General features: G+C 43.7%; 1 protein-coding gene and 1 long non-coding RNA gene across 2 annotated transcripts in view; one reads left to right on the forward strand and one right to left on the reverse strand.

Annotated features, from left to right (window-relative positions):
• LOC307039104 overlaps positions 1–17,317 on the reverse strand; it is a 514,347-nt gene that overhangs the window by 73,725 nt on the left and 423,305 nt on the right. The gene's annotated exons all lie outside the window — the stretch shown is intronic.
• Positions 1,954–6,032, forward strand: LOC307041174 (acidic mammalian chitinase-like; the record flags this gene model as incomplete). Its single annotated transcript, XM_079684496.1, has 6 exons — positions 1,954–2,141; positions 2,635–2,758; positions 3,226–3,408; positions 4,170–4,286; positions 4,733–4,859; positions 5,375–6,032. The coding sequence occupies 6 exons, from the start codon at positions 1,954–1,956 to the stop codon at positions 5,581–5,583; spliced, it is 948 nt and encodes a 315-aa protein (XP_079540622.1). The 3' UTR covers positions 5,584–6,032.

The raw sequence follows: 17,317 nt of genomic DNA on the forward strand, positions 1-17,317 counted from the left end.
AATAGGAAGTGGAGCACACAGGGGACAACCGTTTAATCGCAGACTGTTATGTTTATGTGGGGAAGTGGCAGTGCATACATTATTTGAGATATATTTCGAACTCAGACTTCATTTTAAGGACATTGCGGCCAGGGGTGTAGAACTATTTGTTTAATTTGTAAAACCTCCTTCACTTCATGAAATGGCTGCAGCATCAGGAGGCAGCCTCTGAGAAGTGCAGCACCAGCGTGTACACACAGCCTTCACTGTGTTCTCCACTGCAGGCTGCTACGTTTCACACACACACACCGAACGGCCTGATTATTACCCCTATTACTCGTTGTATGAAGGAAATGTCCGGTCACAAAGGCACATGATGTGTGTGTGTGTATGTGCTCTGCTCAGCTCCGTTGTGTGTGTGTGTATGTTCGGTGTGTTTGTGTGTGTCCAACAACGGCATTTGTTTTCAAATTACCATGAACAGTAATTTACACACATCTGGCCAACTCCATAGGTATGTGGGTGTTCCCAAAATAAGTTAGTTTAATCTTAATCTCGATGTAGTTCTAAATGCTGTCGGAGTGCACCGGAACGAACGCCCCGGTATGACGTTATTATGGCTGGCAAACAAGCCCAGGGGTCTCCCTGACATTTCAGTTATATCAATATGTGTACAGTGGTCCTAATTTGTTTTGATTGTATCCTGGTTTTAAACGTTGTTAATATGTTTTGGATGCATATTGTTCTATTATTTGTTACATACAATGTAACAGCCTGATATTGCCATATTAGGCTATATTATATTATATATTATATTAATATTTGTAAAGCGGTCCTAATTTTTTGTTTTAATTGTATCCTGGTTTTAAACGTTATTAATATGTTTTGGATGCATATTAGTATTTCTTCGGGCTGTTAAAAACAATTAGCCTCTGTTGCCACCTGCTGGTGAGTAAATATTAAAATCAGCTAAAATTGACAACCGGTACGCGATTTTTTTTTAATGTATCTGCCGGTCCTTGGCACAATAAAGGTTGGGAACCCCTGCTTTAGCTCACTGAGTCTCTCAATCTGACAGGAGAGGACACTCCACTTTGTTCTTGAAAAAGCTCCTTATATCCGTTAGCGTAGCTCGCTAGCACCAGAAGCAAACAACAACGATCCCCGGTAGCAGTGCGCTCTCTCTCTCTCACTCGCGCACACAAAATGGCTCGTTCCACACACACACAGAGCCGAGCTTTAATGAAACACAGAGACCCAGACGTAATAGTACTGCATCATATTATTTTCGAATAAATAATTTTTCAATTTATGATTTTTTATTTTTTTATCTTTTACATTTTTTATTTTTACCATTTTTCCTCCTGGTCTCTCGCGCCCCCCCCTGGTATGCCTCTGCGCCCCCCACTTTGAGAACCACTGCAGTAGAGACACTACATACTGATATACAGTACACCTGAAGATGAGCAAAATATGTCCTCTTTTGAGTAAATTATAAATATGATTGAGTCTTGAGTTATTTTAAACCTCCTTACAAACTAATGACCATGATAACAAGACCTGTGTAGTAGCTGTGTGAAGCAATACATGGACACAGTGGATGTTAAGCTAAAGGCTAAGGTTCATGATGTTAACAAGCACTGACACTAAGTGGCTAAAATGTATTCACAATCATAATTAAGCATGTTAGCAGATAATAGTTTAACCTAATGGGAATGTTTGCATGTCTCTGGTCATAAACCTAAGTAACAACTTGAGTATCTTTACAACATTTCCTGGCAAACTCATTCTATCGTTTTTGAGACATTTTAGTGTATATCAGAATGGATACCTGAGCATCCGACTGATATCCCTATCAAAGAGACACACCGCCAGCAAGGCTAAAATCATGGTACATGGAATACAAGTTGTACACCTCTTTCATGCATTCGTTTTGGAGTGTCTAAACAACAAATAGATGATAGAAATGTCTTCATGTACACCTGTGGTGCTGCAGTAGACGATGTGTATCTGAGGTTCTATTGGTTCTGCCTGCAGGAGCTGGCCAAGGCCTTTGAGGACGATGCTAGAGAAAACAGGAAGACCCCGCTGCTGCTGACGGCCAACGTGGCTGCCTTCAGGCCCACCATCGACCGAGCCTACGAGGTCCAGAAGATTGCACCGTGAGTTTCACTTCAATCCAGTCAGTGTATGTTTAGAAATGTATAGTATCCTCGATAGTTCGGTTTGGATATCTGTAGCAGAACACTTTCTGGGGGCGTTTGGCATAGAAATATGAGAAGAATTTAACAGGAGACCAGTATTCACTGATAGGGAGGACATTGATCATTGGACTTTTATCTGTTTACAGAAATAATTGACTCTTTATTCACTGAAACTGATACATTGACTTTAATTAAATGTATTATGTCAACAGATTTCTCATAACTGTTTTAGGTTAGTTGAGAGTAATCATTTCAAGTTAAAATAAAGAAGATTAGGTTCAACTTAATATTATTTCTTGCAGTTGTGTGAAATTGCTTGACATCATATATTAATTTAAAGTCAATATTTCAATTTTTTCAGTGTTGTTAAACAAAATACTCTTCATGCTCTTTCAACTATGTCCTTCCCCAACTGTAAAAATCCTTCCACTTCTGATTTTTAAATCAACAGTCACCTTGATTTCATCAATGTCATGACCTATGACTACCACGGGCACTGGGAGGCAGCGACCGGACACAACAGCCCCCTGTACGGCAGCTCCATGGACTCCGGCACACACATTCATCACAACATCGTAAGAAACACACAAAGACGCACAACAGACAGACAGCTGCACTCTACTCATACTCTGTGATATTACTCTCTTCGTTGGTTTGGCTGGACTTTGAAGAGGTTTTATCTGACTTATAAGAACTACATTTAAGCTGTATATGCTTAATAGGATTACACAAAGCCTTTTCCACTTGTGACAATGAGCCTTGATATAATGTAAAACATTTTAAAGACAGAGCATTTAGTTAGACACGCTCCCAGATTAGCTCTGATTTGGTCTCCACCCAATCCTGAGGAAGACATCTGCCTTTCTAGCTGCTATACTTTTGACTTTAATAAGGAGCTGAATCATCACTGTGGATATCTACTGTTGGACAAGAAATACTGGAACACTTCTCATTCCAGGGAGTAGTCTGATCCAACGTTGATATGAATACTTTGAGTTGAGTTTCCTGCTGAAGTATTTATCTCCTCTGTCCTTTGTGTCAGAACGCTTCCATATCTCATTGGCTGGTGAATGGGGCCCCAGCTGAGAAGCTGCTGTTGGGTTTCCCCACCTACGGACGCACCTACCGTCTGAGCACCGGGGCCACCGGCCTGGGGGCCCCGTCCAACGGCCCCGCAGACGCCGGACCCTACACTCGCACCGCCGGATTCTGGTCTTCCTACGAGGTACTGCCCATCCTAAACTCAGCTTTAACCTCTGACAGGAGATTCACCAGGAGCAGAACAAACACTCATTCCTGCCTTCGTCCATTTAGCTGCTCCACACTATATAATGTAATATAGTTGTAAATGTTGGCCATGAGGGTAGAACAATAGGTCACCATTGTCAGAAGTAGTGTCAAAGGCAAAGTCAACTTTATTGTCAACCTTTCTGTTTGTGTGATAAAGAAAGGGAGATCAAAATGTTGTTTCTCACAGATGAGGATGAATATATGACAACAGTAAATTCTGTGTGTATGCGCAAGCTGTGTATATGTACATAAGTCATTTGTTAATATTTTATTGTCTTTTATCGTGTACTAAGTAGAATGTATGATTTTTATCTTCGTTGCAACTCCAGGACAGAGTCCAGAGAAAATGTCCTTACGTGGACAATAAAGTAGATTGTCTCCTAATGTTAGTTTACTTTGTGTTGAAAGTCAATATTTTCCCATTCAGGAATGAATTAATGAAATGTCAAATATCACTCAATAGAAGGCAATCAAGCCTCATTTCCATAATATATCTGTAATCTACTGTTGGTATGCATATTGGTATATCCCTCAAATGAGGAGGAACTAACACTCATGCCAATTTTTTTATATGAACAATGTAACTCCACTGTAACAAGATGACTGTGGTCCCTTATGTACAAATAAATAGAATCAGAAAGATAAATGTTTTCAGTACAGATGGTAATCTCTGTCCTTATGTTTATGTATTGCCAGGTCTGTGCCTTCACCTCCGGTGCTAATGTTGAGTGGATCTCTGAGCAGCAGGTCCCCTATGCCACCTATGGCAGTGCCTGGGTGGGCTACGACGACAAGCGCAGCTTCTCTTCCAAGGTAACTCATTATTACCCATTATGTCCTGCAGTTCTGACCTCATTGGGGAAACTTAATGATAAATGTTCTTGTGAAGTATTTGCGTTATATAGTGAAGGGTTTGTGGAGGAGAGTTAACAACCCTCAAACTAGTAGAACTTCTATTACACTGAAAAAACTAAAACGTTGACTTTAATTAAATGTATTATGTCAACTAATTTCACGTAGCTGTATTAGGTTAGTTGAAATAAATTATATTATATTATATTCCAATATTATTTTTATTATTTTACTTAATATCATTGCTTTCAACAAACCTAATACAGTTTTGTGAAATCAGTTGACATTATACATTTAATTAAAGTCAACGGTTCAGTTTTTTTCTGGGTACTTACTTCCTTGTTGTTTGTTTGCTGGACCTGTATCTGAGTTTAATGTTCTCTGTTACTGATGCGGTGGTCCTGTAGGTCCAGTACATGACTGCCAAAAACCTGGGGGGGGCTCATGTGTGGACTCTGGACTTGGATGACTTCAGTGGATCCTTCTGCTCAGACGGAGCCTACCCTCTCATCAACCACCTCAGGGTGTCAATGGGTAAATACTGGAGCTCCTCCCACTCAAAGCCATATCCATCACTGTGAAGGTTTAATATTTAAAAAAACGTCTTCGGATAAAAAAGTATAATGTGAACAATTCTATGCCTCAGATGATCATTTGCACATGTGCCTTACAGCTTACAGATCACAGTGTACAAAAACATTAAGTCCCTGTATCTGGAACTGAACTATAGTATTTACTTTATGATCCAAACAACCTGTCAAGATCTAGAAATTATTTTACACTAATTTCCACACCTGAAACACCACAATACAGACTAAAGTGAGAACTGTTTAGGCAGAAGGTTAACTTACTAATACAGTATGTCTTGAAAATGTATAAAATATAAAATACACAACAGTGGGGGCAGTGCAAGACCCTCAGGGTTCCACCACCCTGAAGCTGCTGACTGACATTATATTGCACGTTGTTCAATGTCTTTAAATATTTCCACGGTAAGTACACAAGTGTTTGACACCCCTGGTTTATGACATTACTTTCTGATTTTGCAGGTTTCCCCTCAAAGCCCACCACCACCCCGGCCCCAGCCACCACCAGAGACCCTATTGCAGAATTCTGCCGTGGACGTCCTGATGGCCTGTATGAGAACCCCACTAATGAGAAGACTTACTTCCAGTGCTTCCAGGGGAACACGTACCTGCACCACTGCCAGGCCGGCCTCATCTACTGGGACTCCTGCAAGTGCTGCAGCTATCCCTGAGCACCCCCCCCCCCCCCCCCCCACCACCACACACACACACACACACACCGAGCCTCTGGGGGTTCACAACAGTGATTTCTGTTTCAGACACGCAGTGTCACCTTTACTGAATAACCTTACAGTGCTGTTTTCTCTTTGTGGCCCACTGCTTTTTCAATAAATAAATCAATCATCATTATGACCTGATACATGGCTGATTGACTTTTATTCTTGCGTTTTACAAGATAATCTGACATTTTTCTATATTATATAAACATTTCATTTCAAATTTCAAGAATAAATAATTGTTATACTCTGCTTCCTGACACTTATATCAGTCAAGCTATTTTCAAGTAAAGGTTCAAATTCCATTACTTGTGTGCACTACAAAACACACGCTGTTTTCTGTCTCTCTGTGAACCTATTAATAATGAGCTGGCTATAAATAAAGTGTGTGTTCTAGAATGAAATCCATCGTTGTGAAGTTTTGTGAAATGAATACTCAGTGTTTTGAGTGTATTTCTTCCTGGGTAGAATTGTGTAAAATGTCTCACTGGTGTGTGTTAACAATTGTGTAAGTGCAAACTTTCTTAAAAGTGCAGTTAATGACTTTTTTGCTGATGCCTTAACCACCTACAGATCACTTCTTATAGGGGTCTTTGGAATATTTCTACGGGTTGACATAGGCAGGAAGAGGACAGGAAGTAGAAAGGTTATTCTTGGCACTCCTGCTTTACGCGGGAGTTTCAAGGTCGGTGTAGGAGATGATTCAGGGACCTCCACTCCTAGTGCAAATGTCACAAACACCTTTTTTGACTTATCAAAACCTTGGATTCTCGCCTATCTTCAGACAAATTCAACTTCCATCTAGAAGTGAGCAGACAGTCTGAACCACAGGCAGCAGACATCTCTAGCTTCACTCATCATTTTACAGCGTGGCCTCTAACACCAAACTGCGCGTCGTATCCCTATTTTAGGCACTCCAGCCACGGATGTCTGACCGCTAAGATAGCAAAAACGGAGTGTATAGTGTAGTAGGTGTTGGTGGGCTGGTAGAACCCCAGCGCAGTATAAAAACTGCCCCTGGAGGGTAAACCCCGTGTCGTTGGGAGACCCCTTGGTAATTAGGGCAGCTTCAGGATCCACAATTTTGATCCCCAGTTATACCAATCAAAACAATGCAAATGTAATATCAAACACAGCCAGAGTGAAATATTAATATCACAGCAGTGACACTACCAGCTAGAGTTAAATTATTAATATCACAGCAGTGACATCACCAGCCAGAGTCAAATATTAATATATCACAGCAGTGACACTACCCCATCAGCAGAGCATATGTCATACTTCAACATCAATCAAAACCACATCAACCACAGTAACCAATGTGATACTGTAGTTTAACCTTAACAGAGTTTCTATTCCCCTTAAACAATTCAAAATCCAAATCATCAACTAATGTCAGCCTTTTCCAAGGAAGGGTGTTCTTACCTCACTCTAAGACCAAGCAGATACCTTCAGAGACAACGAAAGAGACCAGGAGTTGGGTCGAAATGTACAAAGTACAAACCGGTTTTATTAAGATTTTCATAAAAATAAAGGATTACAAGAATCCTTAAAAAATAACAAAGACACCAAGTCAAAATACAAAAGCAACAGGTTCACAACTCAAATGTCCTAAAAAGCCTTCTAAAAGAGCCCAAGCCCAGGGCCCAGGGCTTGGGCCTCGGAAAACTTCCCCTAAGCTCTCAAGCCTCCAAGCCTTCAAGCCTCCAAGCCTCCAAGCTCTCAAGCCTCCAAGCTCTCAAGCCTCCAAGCTCTCAAGCCTCCAAGCCTCCAAGCCTCCAAGCCTTCAAGCCTCCAATTTCTCAAGCCTCCTAGCTCTCAAGCCTCCAAGCTCTCAAGCCTCCAAGCTCTCAAGCCTCCAAGCTCTCAAGCCTCCAAGCCTCCAAGCTCTCAAGCCTCCAAGCCTCCAAGCCTCCAAGCTCTCAAGCCTCCAAGCCTCCAAGCTCTCAAGCCTCCAAGCCTCCAAGCCTCCAAGCTCTCAAGCCTCCAAGCCTCCAAGCTGTCAAGCCTCCAAGCCTCCAAGCTCTCAAGCCTCCGAGCTCTCAAGCCTTCAAGCCTTCCAAAAAGCCTAAAAAGCCTAATCAATCAATCAATCAATCAATCAATGTTTATTTATATAGCCCAATATCACAAATGTTAAATTTGTCTCAGTGGACTTCACAGTTTGTACAGAATATCAGTATGACAATACGACACCCTCTGTCCTTAGACCCTCACATCGTACAAGGAAAAAACTTCCGGAGAAAACCCCACAGTTTAAAGGGAAAAATGGGAGAATCCTCAGGGAGAGCAACAGAGGAGGGATCCCTCTCCCAGGACGGACAGACGTGCAATAGATGCCGTGTGTAAATTTAAAAGATAATACATTTGCAACATCGGTAGTCCAAATGTTTGGAAAAGCATGTGTGTATAATAGGAAGATGAATCCACGAGGATATCCTTCCAGGACTTATGATCCAGGACCACAGCCACGACTCAAGATCCAGGACTCGCTATCCATGACACAGGACCGCAGGATCATCCATGACTCCGGATCCCGGAAAGAAATTTGGGGAAGCTGGGTTAATCGGAACATGAGAGTACACAGGTATAGACAGAGAGAAGGAAGAAGTAAGATGTCCGCCGACAAACTAAGCCTATATCAGCAAAACTAGGGGCTGAATCTAATCAGCCCTAACTATAAGCTTTATCAAAAAGGAAGGTCTTAAGCGCACTCTTAAAAACGGATAGGGTGTCTGCCGTCCGAACACAAACTGGAAGGTGATTCCACAAAAGTGGAGCTTGATAAGAAAAGGCCCTGGCTCCCATTGTACTTTTAGAGACTCTAGGAACCACCAACAACCCTGCATTCTTGGAACGCAATGCCCTAGTAGGACAGTAGGGTATAATGAGTTCTTTAAGGTAAGATGGCACCTGCCCATTAAGGGCTTTGTAGGCGAGAAGAAGAATTTTAAATTCTATCCTGTGATCTATAGGGAGCCAGTGTAAGGCAGCCAGAACAGGAGTAATGTGGTCCCTTTTCCTAACTCTGGTTAGTACACGAGCTGCAGCATTTTGAATCAGCTGAAGCGACTTGACTGACTTCTTGGTACACCCTGATAATAAGGAGTTACAATAATCCAGCCTTGAAGTAACAAATGCATGGACTAGTTTCTCTGCATCGTTTTGAGGCAAGATATGCCTGATTTTTGCAATGTTACGTAGATGGAAGTAGGCGGTCCTTGAAATTGATTTTATGTGGTCGTTAAAGGATAAATCCTAATCAAATATAACACCAAGATTCCTTAAGATTCCACTGGAGGCCAAATTAATGCCATCCATAGTTAGTATATCTTTAGATAATTTGTTTCGTAGATTCTTTGGGCCAAGTACAATAACTTCAGTTTTGGTCGTGTTTAACATCAAAAAATGTAAGGTCATCCACGTTTTTAAGTCCTTGAGGCAGTCTTGAATTTTATTTAGATGATTAATTTCATCAGGCTTGATTGATAAATATAGTTGAGTATCATAGGCATAACAATTAAAGTTTACAGAATGATTCCTTATAATATTGCCTAACGGAAGCATATATAATGTGAACAAAATAGGTCCGAGCACTGAGCCCTGTGGCACTCCATGGCTAACTTTGGTTTGCGTGGAAGATTCATCGTTGACACGTACAAACTGAGAGCGTTCAGATAGATAGGACCTAAACCAGCCTAAAGCAGTTCCCTGTGTGCCAACTAAGTGCTCTAGTCTTTGCAATAGGATATCATGGTCGATAGTATCAAATGCAGCACTGAGATCGAGCAAAACAAGAATAGAGACAAGTCCCTTGTCTGAGGCTATTAGAATGTCATTTTTGACTTTAACCAGAGCTGTCTCTGTGCTATGATGTGTTCTAAAGCCAGACTGAAAATCTTCAAATAAATCATAGTTTTTTAAGTAATCACACAGCTGTTTTGCGACTGCTTTCTCAATAATTTTTGAGAGGAACGGAAGATTAGAAATAGGTCTATAGTTGGCTAAAACCTCTGGATCGAGGTTGTGCTTTTTAAGAAGCGGTTTTAACTCTACTACTTTGAATGATTGTGGAACATAGCCTGATAATAAAGACATATTCCTAATATTTAATAAAGAAGTGCTAATTAATGGAAAAACTTCTTTTAACAGCTTAGTTGGAATCGGGTCTAAGATACACGTTGATGGTTTAGAAGAGAGAATCATTGAATTTAATTGTTCAAGGTTTATGGGTTTGCTTTCACGACTCAGCTGGAGAGGACGCTGGCGTTGACTGTTCGCCGCTTCTCCGCCTCTGTCACCCTCTATCACCCTCAGCTACCATTCGTTCTTCAAACTTTCGAATTGGACCACTGCCCTGCATTACACATCTTTAATGCAATGCACATTGTTTTTACATTTTTACTTATTTTGGACTTCTGCCTCCGTTGCTGGCTGTAGCCGGCTGCCCTCACGTAGCCATCAAAGTGCCGGGTGGCTATTGCTATCTGCTACATCGCCTACTGTCTGTCTCCGCCCCACGCAACAACCGTGGACTCTCTCTGCCTCCTGCCTTCATCTCTGGGGTGCATCTGTCCCGTCCCGCTGCTCACATCCTCCTGCCATGTCGTGGATCTTCCTTGTCTCCACAACAATCCTCCACCTCTGTGAACCTAGCCCGCTAGCTGCTATCGCTGCCATCACACTGCTCCCAGCCATTCCGCCTGTCATCATGCTGAAATACTCCATCTCACAGCTGCTGTCATTGACCAACTCCTCCACTCCGTCTTCCATCTCAGTCATCAGACATCTTGGACTCCTTCGTCGACCCCGCTACATTCACCGAAGCACCCGCCGCAGTTTTGTTTACCTTCAGCACGGACAATCCATTGCATCCATCTGCTCCACGCAACGCACTGTCGCACACCTGACGCGTCATCAGAACGCAACTCCTACTGCTCCTCTTACACTCTCCCCCGCTCACCTACACTCCCAGCTGCATGGAATACCTGGAGCGGATCCCATTCCCCTCCGCCTCCCAACACATATAACAAGCCATTTCTCCCCACCATCAAGCCCCCCTCCTCTGCTCCACTGCCCCCCCCTCTCATGCCCACCCCTGCGCTGCTAACCTAGACAGCCTCATACCTCTCCAGCCTGCCACCACCCCTCCAACCCCCCACTTGACCAATTCTGCCCTCCTAAATATACGGTCACTCAACAATAAAGCCCACATCCTTCACGAACTCATCCTGGACAAATCCATCGACTTCCTTCTGCTCACTGAAACCTGGCAACAACCCAATGACTTCTTCTCGCTCAATCAAACATCCCCCCCTGGTTTTACTTACATCACTAAACCCCTCCTAACCATTGCTTCATCCCTCTCCCCACGTCTGTTACTCCTCGGCGACCTTAGCATCCACATGGACCCACAACCTGCAAACACGCTTCTGAATTTTCCTCCCTTCTGGACAATTTCTCATTTACACAACATGTCACCTTCCCCACCCACGATAAAGGACAAATCCTTGACCTTGTCTGCTCCACCAACCTCACAGTACTCGACCTCCACCCCTGCCCCTTTCCCCTCTCTGACCACAAACTCATACAGTTCACCACGCCTCCCCCGTCCGCCGCCCCACCCCCATCCAGGAACATCACTTTCCGTAATTTACGCTCTTTCGATCCCCAGCACCTCTCCGACCTGCTATCCTCTACTCTCCCCCTGGACACGAACCTCAGCTCACCCGATGATCAACTCAACCACCTTAATTCAACCCTACTCGCCTCCCTCAATAGCTTGGCCCCCCTCAAAAGGAAAAATGTCACTTTTAAAACCTCCTCACCCTGGTTCACCCCTGCACTCCGTAAACTGAAGCAAACCGGCCGCCAGCTTGAACGCCTAACCATGAAATCATCCCTCACAGTTCACCATGAATCCTACAAACTCCATCTCACTACCTACAGAGACGCCCTCACTGCCGCAAAATCTGCTTACCTCTCCACCATCTTCATCGACCCCTCCCGTAACCCCAGGACCCTCTTCTCCACCGTCAACAAGCTCCTCAAACCCCGTGCTGACACCCTCTCTTCCTCCACTTCCACTCTATGCCGTTCATTCCTCCAGTTTTTCTCTGACAAAATCACTGCCATTAATCACTCCCTATCCGCTGCATCTGACACACAAACATCTCCCCCAACATCCACCGCCACAATTCCTCCCTCCATCTCCCTTGACCTCCCGAGCCCTCCTCCCCACGGCATTCTCTCCCAGTTCACTCTGGTTACCCCCCCTGAAATACTCCAACTGATCACCTCCTCCAAACCCACAACCTGCTCGCTTGACCCTCTACCCACCCCTCTTCTGAAGTCCTGCCTCCCTGTCCTCTGCCCCTTCCTTGTCAACCTTTTCAACTCCTCCCTGTCCCAAGGAACCGTTCCCTCTGCCTTCAAAAGTGCTGCTGTCACTCCCATCCTCAAGAAACCCGGTCTGGATCCCTCCTCCCTCAGTAATTACCGCCCCATCTCCAACCTCCCCTTTCTCTCAAACACAATAGAACGCATCATCTCTAAACAACTCCACCGCCATCTCCAAAAAAATGACCTTTTTGAACCCCTTCAGTCTGGTTTTCGTCCTCACCACAGCACAGAAACGGCACTCATCAAAGTCCTCAATTCCCTCCTCACCTCTGCTGACACCGGTTCCCTCAACATCCTCATCCTCCTTGACTTGAGTGCAGCCTTCGATACCGTGAGACACACCATCCTGCTTACCCGACTCCGGGATATTGGTATCGAAGGTACTGCACTCAGGTGGCTCCAGTCCTACCTCTCCGACAGATCCCAATTCATCTCCCTCAACAATCACTCCTCTACCACAGCTTCAGTCACCCAAGGTGTTCCCCAAGGTTCAGTACTCGGCCCCCTCCTCTTCAGCATCTACATCCTCCCCCTTGGTCAGATTCTCCGCCATCACAACCTGGACTTTCACTGCTATGCTGACGACACACAGATCTACCTCAGCACCAAATCCCCCCACAACCCCCCTCTCACACACATTGAATCCTGTCTGACTGCAATAAAATCCTGGATGCAACACAACTTCCTCAAACTCAACAGCAATAAAACTGAACTCCTCCTCATCGGCTCCAAATCCACCCTCAGCAAAACCCCCAACCTGACACTCACCATCGATGGCACCCCTGTTTCCCCCTCCACCCAGGCACGCAACCTTGGCGTGATATTCGACCCCACCCTCTCCCTCGACCCCCACATCCGCCAAGTTGTAAAAACCTCATTTTTCCACCTCCGCAATATCGCCAAACTCCGTCCCTCTCTCACCCGCCCCGCAGCTGAGCGACTCATTCACGCCTTCATCTCCTCCCGCCTTGACTATTGCAACTCACTCCTCTTCGGCATCAGCACAACATCCCTCAACAGACTCCAGCGTGTCCAGAATGCAACCGCCAGACTCCTCACCCACACCAAATCATGGCATCACATCACCCCGGTCCTCAAAGAACTCCACTGGCTCCCCGTCTCACACCGCATTCACTACAAACTCCTGGTCCTCACCTATAAAGCCCTCCACCATCCGTCCCGTCCCCTACCTCACTGACCTCCTCATCCTCTACCAACCACCCTGGTCCCTCAGATCCACCTCAGCCGGTTTGCTTTCAATCCCCAAGGCCAAACTCCGGAGCTTCGGGGACAGAGCCTTCTCTGTGGCAGCCCCGAAGCTCTGGAACTCCCTCCCCCAAGGCCTCCGTGAGTCTGATTCCCTCACCCTGTTCCAATCCCGTCTCAAAACCCACCTCTTCAACTCTGCTTATCCTTAAACCCGCCCCTCCCCCCTCTGAACCAATATCCTCCTGACTGCTTTTCTGTTTTTGTTTTGTTTTTGTTTTTGTTTGTGTTTTTGTTCTTGTTTTGTTTGTCGACCATACTCGTAATGTAAAGCGTTTTTGGGTCTAGAAAAGCGCTATATAAATCCCATTTATTATTATTATTATTATTATTATGGCGGAAAATCATTCTAGTTTACTATCTAGTTTAATATTAGAACTTACGTTTCCGGGAGCCATTGATAACACTATACTGGTCAAAGGCAAGACGTCATTAATTTTGTTTCTAAGAGTAACAATTTTATCGTTAAAAAAGCACATAAAATCATTACTACTGAGTGCTATGGGAATAGAAGGCTCAATCGAGCTGTGGCACTCTGTCAGCCTGGCTACAGTGCTGAAAAGAAATCTTGCATTATTCTTATTCTCATCTATTAATGAAGAGTAGTAGGCTGCTCTCGCTTTACGCAGTGCTTTCTTATATTCATTGAGAGTAATATGCCAAATTAAACGAGATTCTTCAAGTTTAGTGGAACGCCATATCCTTTCAAGTTGTCTCGACTTTTGCTTTATTTTGCGGGTTTCGGCATTATGCCATGGAGCTAATCTATGTTGTTTTATTTTCTTCTTTTTCAAAGGAGCATTAGAGTCTAATTTTATTCGCAGCGCATCTGTAGCACTATCAACAACATGATCAATTTGGGGTGGTGTACATTTTGTATAAGTTTTCTCCCTTACATGCAGACATGCTATCGAGTTAAGTATTGGTGGAATCTCTTCCTTAAATTTGGCTATAGCACTAACAGATAGGTTTCTGCTGCAGGAGCTTTTGACTAATGCTTTGTAGTCTAGTAACAGTATTTCAAAAGTTACTAAGAAATGGTTGGATAAAGCAGGATTATGCGGTTCGACTAATAGTTGCTAAATTTCAATACCATTTAAGAACAGGGTCGAGAGTGTGATTATACAGTAGCAGTGGGTTGGTTTATTTACACTCTGACAGAAACCAACATAATCTAATATAGAGTTAAATGCAACAGTAAGGCTATTTTTATCATCGTCAACATGAGTATTAAAGTCACCTACGATAAATACTTTATCTGTTTTAAGTACCAAAGCTGATAAAAACTCAGAGAATTCTGATAAGAATTCTGAATAAGGACCTGGTGCACGGTACACTGTAACAAATAAGATTGGCTGCAAAGTTTTCCAGGTCGGATGCGTAACACTGAAAATGAGGCTTTCAAAGGAGGTATAATTTAATTTTTGTTTAGTATTGATAAGTAAACTTGAGTCAAAGATTGCTGCAACTCCACCTCCTTGGCCCGTGCCTCGGGCAATATGAGTATTGATATGGCTGGGTGGAGTGGCCTCATTTATGCTGACATATTCTTCATGTCTCAACCAAGTTTCAGTGAGACAGCATATATCAATATTATAATCTGATATTAAATCATTTACCAATATTGCTTTAGATGCTAGAGATCTTATGTTTAAGAGACCACATTTAATCTTCCTGTTTTGTTGCACTGTAGTAGTTGTTACATTTACTTTTAGTAGGTTATTATGTGTGACACCTCTATTAGGGTTTACCTTAAATTGTCCTTGGGCAGACACACACACCGTTAATATTGGGTATTTTATTGGGTTCGGGATTCCTATGGATGACTGCCTAGGAGAGAGCGCAGAGAAGCGCAGAGAAGCGCGCAGAGAAGCGTGTAAGACTGCGACTCCGCCTCCTCGTCTCAACTCCAGTTTGTCATGGATTACGTCCACAAAGCCCTGAAATGTTTGCCGAATGAGATTTGCACCTTCCAAAGTAGGATGAATGCCGTCTCTCTTAATCAGACCAGGTTTTCCCCAGAAGGCTGTCCAATTATTTACGAAGCCCACATTGTTTGCTGGGCACCACCAAGACAACCAGCGCTGAAATGATGACATGCGGCTATACATGTCATCATTGATCAGATTGGGGAGGGGACCAGAGAAGATTACGGTGTCCGACATTGTTTTAGCATAACTACACACCGACGCCACATTAAGTTTGGTGCATTCTGATTGGCGTAAACGAACATCATTACCACCGACGTGAATAACAATCCTACTGTGTTTACGTTTATTTTTAGCCAGCAGTTTAAGATGCGCCTCAACGTTGCCCGCTCTGGCCCCCGGAATGCATGTGACTGTGGAGGCTTCGGTCTCTAAATTCATGTGTCTCATAATAGAGCTACCAATAACCAGAGTTGGCTTCTCAGCGGGTGTCTCGCTGAGTGGGGAGTATCTGTTAGATATGTGAACGGGTTGGTGGGGACCTGCGGGTTTCGCGTTATGCCCCTTCTGAACAGTCACCCAGTCGCCATGCTGCTCGGGAGTTGCCGGGGGACGGCTAAGAGGAGCTACCTTTTGCCGGTCTGCACCGGCTAACATGGGCTTTACTGTAGCTGAGTTACTTTCTAAGATGCGGAGCCGGGCTTCTATGGCTATGATTCCCGCCTCCAACCTAACAACTATACTACATTTAACACATGTATCGGTACCAGTAAAGGAGGTAGGGAAGTAACCAAACATGAGACAGTTAGAGCAGGAAATAGCACCCGAGGGTGGGGAAAGAGCCATGGCTAGCTATCAAGCTAAAGTAGCTACCGTTAGCAAACCCGAAAAGAGTGTAGGCAACTGTGGAGTTACAGTCGCTAAGAGAAGGAGAGTTGTGAGTGCTTAAGCTGTAGTAACGTGTGATTACAACGTCAGGCAGTTGCCGTAATCAAGAGTTTTAAAACGATCAATTAAGTTTAAGATAATAAGCTATGAGCAACAGAACAGGCACACGGGATACCCGGAGATGACAACAACAACAACCGGAAGTTACAACATGCTTACAGCAATAGAGAGGCGAAGTCCCTCCCCTTCCGGCAGCCTCCATGAGACCCCGGAAGCGGAAAATTATACATTGAAGTCAATGGAGAGAGAAAAGTTATCTTTTGATCCCGTTTGAATTGTGCCACGAATGACACATATGATGTTTGTGAATCTTAAACAATCATTTCCATGTAAAAAAAGTCACAGTTTGTCGTAAAACTGTTGAAATATAAGACTAGGAAAAATACGCAACTAGAAAGACTACAAATCCCAAATGCATTCTGGGTCGCGTAAGTGATGTCATAGGCGATAATGCTCCAAGACTGGTTGCGACTCGCAAAGCAAAGAAGAAGAAGATCTCGCAATTAAAGCAAAGAAAAGAAGACTGATTTATTCCCTCCAATAAATATAAGAGATTGCTCCAATAAATGCACTTTTACAAGATGCCTGTGTGCTTTGTACCAGGTTGTAATCACAAAGTGATCATACCACTTGCTCGTTCTATCGCTTCCCGTCTGATGAAAGGACCAGGAGTCGTTGGACCAAACATATCAGGTAATATACATGTTTTGCATGGAACATAGTCAAGTTAGCTACCTAGCTAGTAGCGAGCATGTTAGTTAGCATTACATTACATTACTTAGCCTTGTCATTTGTATTAACCTTAACATGAAGTAAACCAAAATGTTAAACAGTAAGAGTAGTCATGATGGTAAGTATTTTGTGAAACATTTGAAGAGTAGCCTATCGCCCCCTCCACCAGGTGCTAAGGGGGCGGGAGGTAGGCTAACGCCACATTAGCATCAGCGATCTACTTAATGCTATCGGCACAAATGGTTAACATTGAACATTAAAAGATCAGGCAGTTCAGGGAGAGTCGAAGGAAGGCAGGCAGGCAGGCTTTGCATGACATTCTTCTGGATGTGTTTCATTGTGATGATAGTGAGAGTGAGTCAATCTGTTTGTTGGAAAGACAGTAGTTGAGTGATTACTGAGAGAAAATTATT

This window comes from Notothenia rossii (genome assembly GCF_949606895.1).
Source record: "Notothenia rossii genome assembly, chromosome: 5".
In the NCBI taxonomy this organism is placed as follows: Eukaryota; Metazoa; Chordata; class Actinopteri; order Perciformes; family Nototheniidae; genus Notothenia; species Notothenia rossii.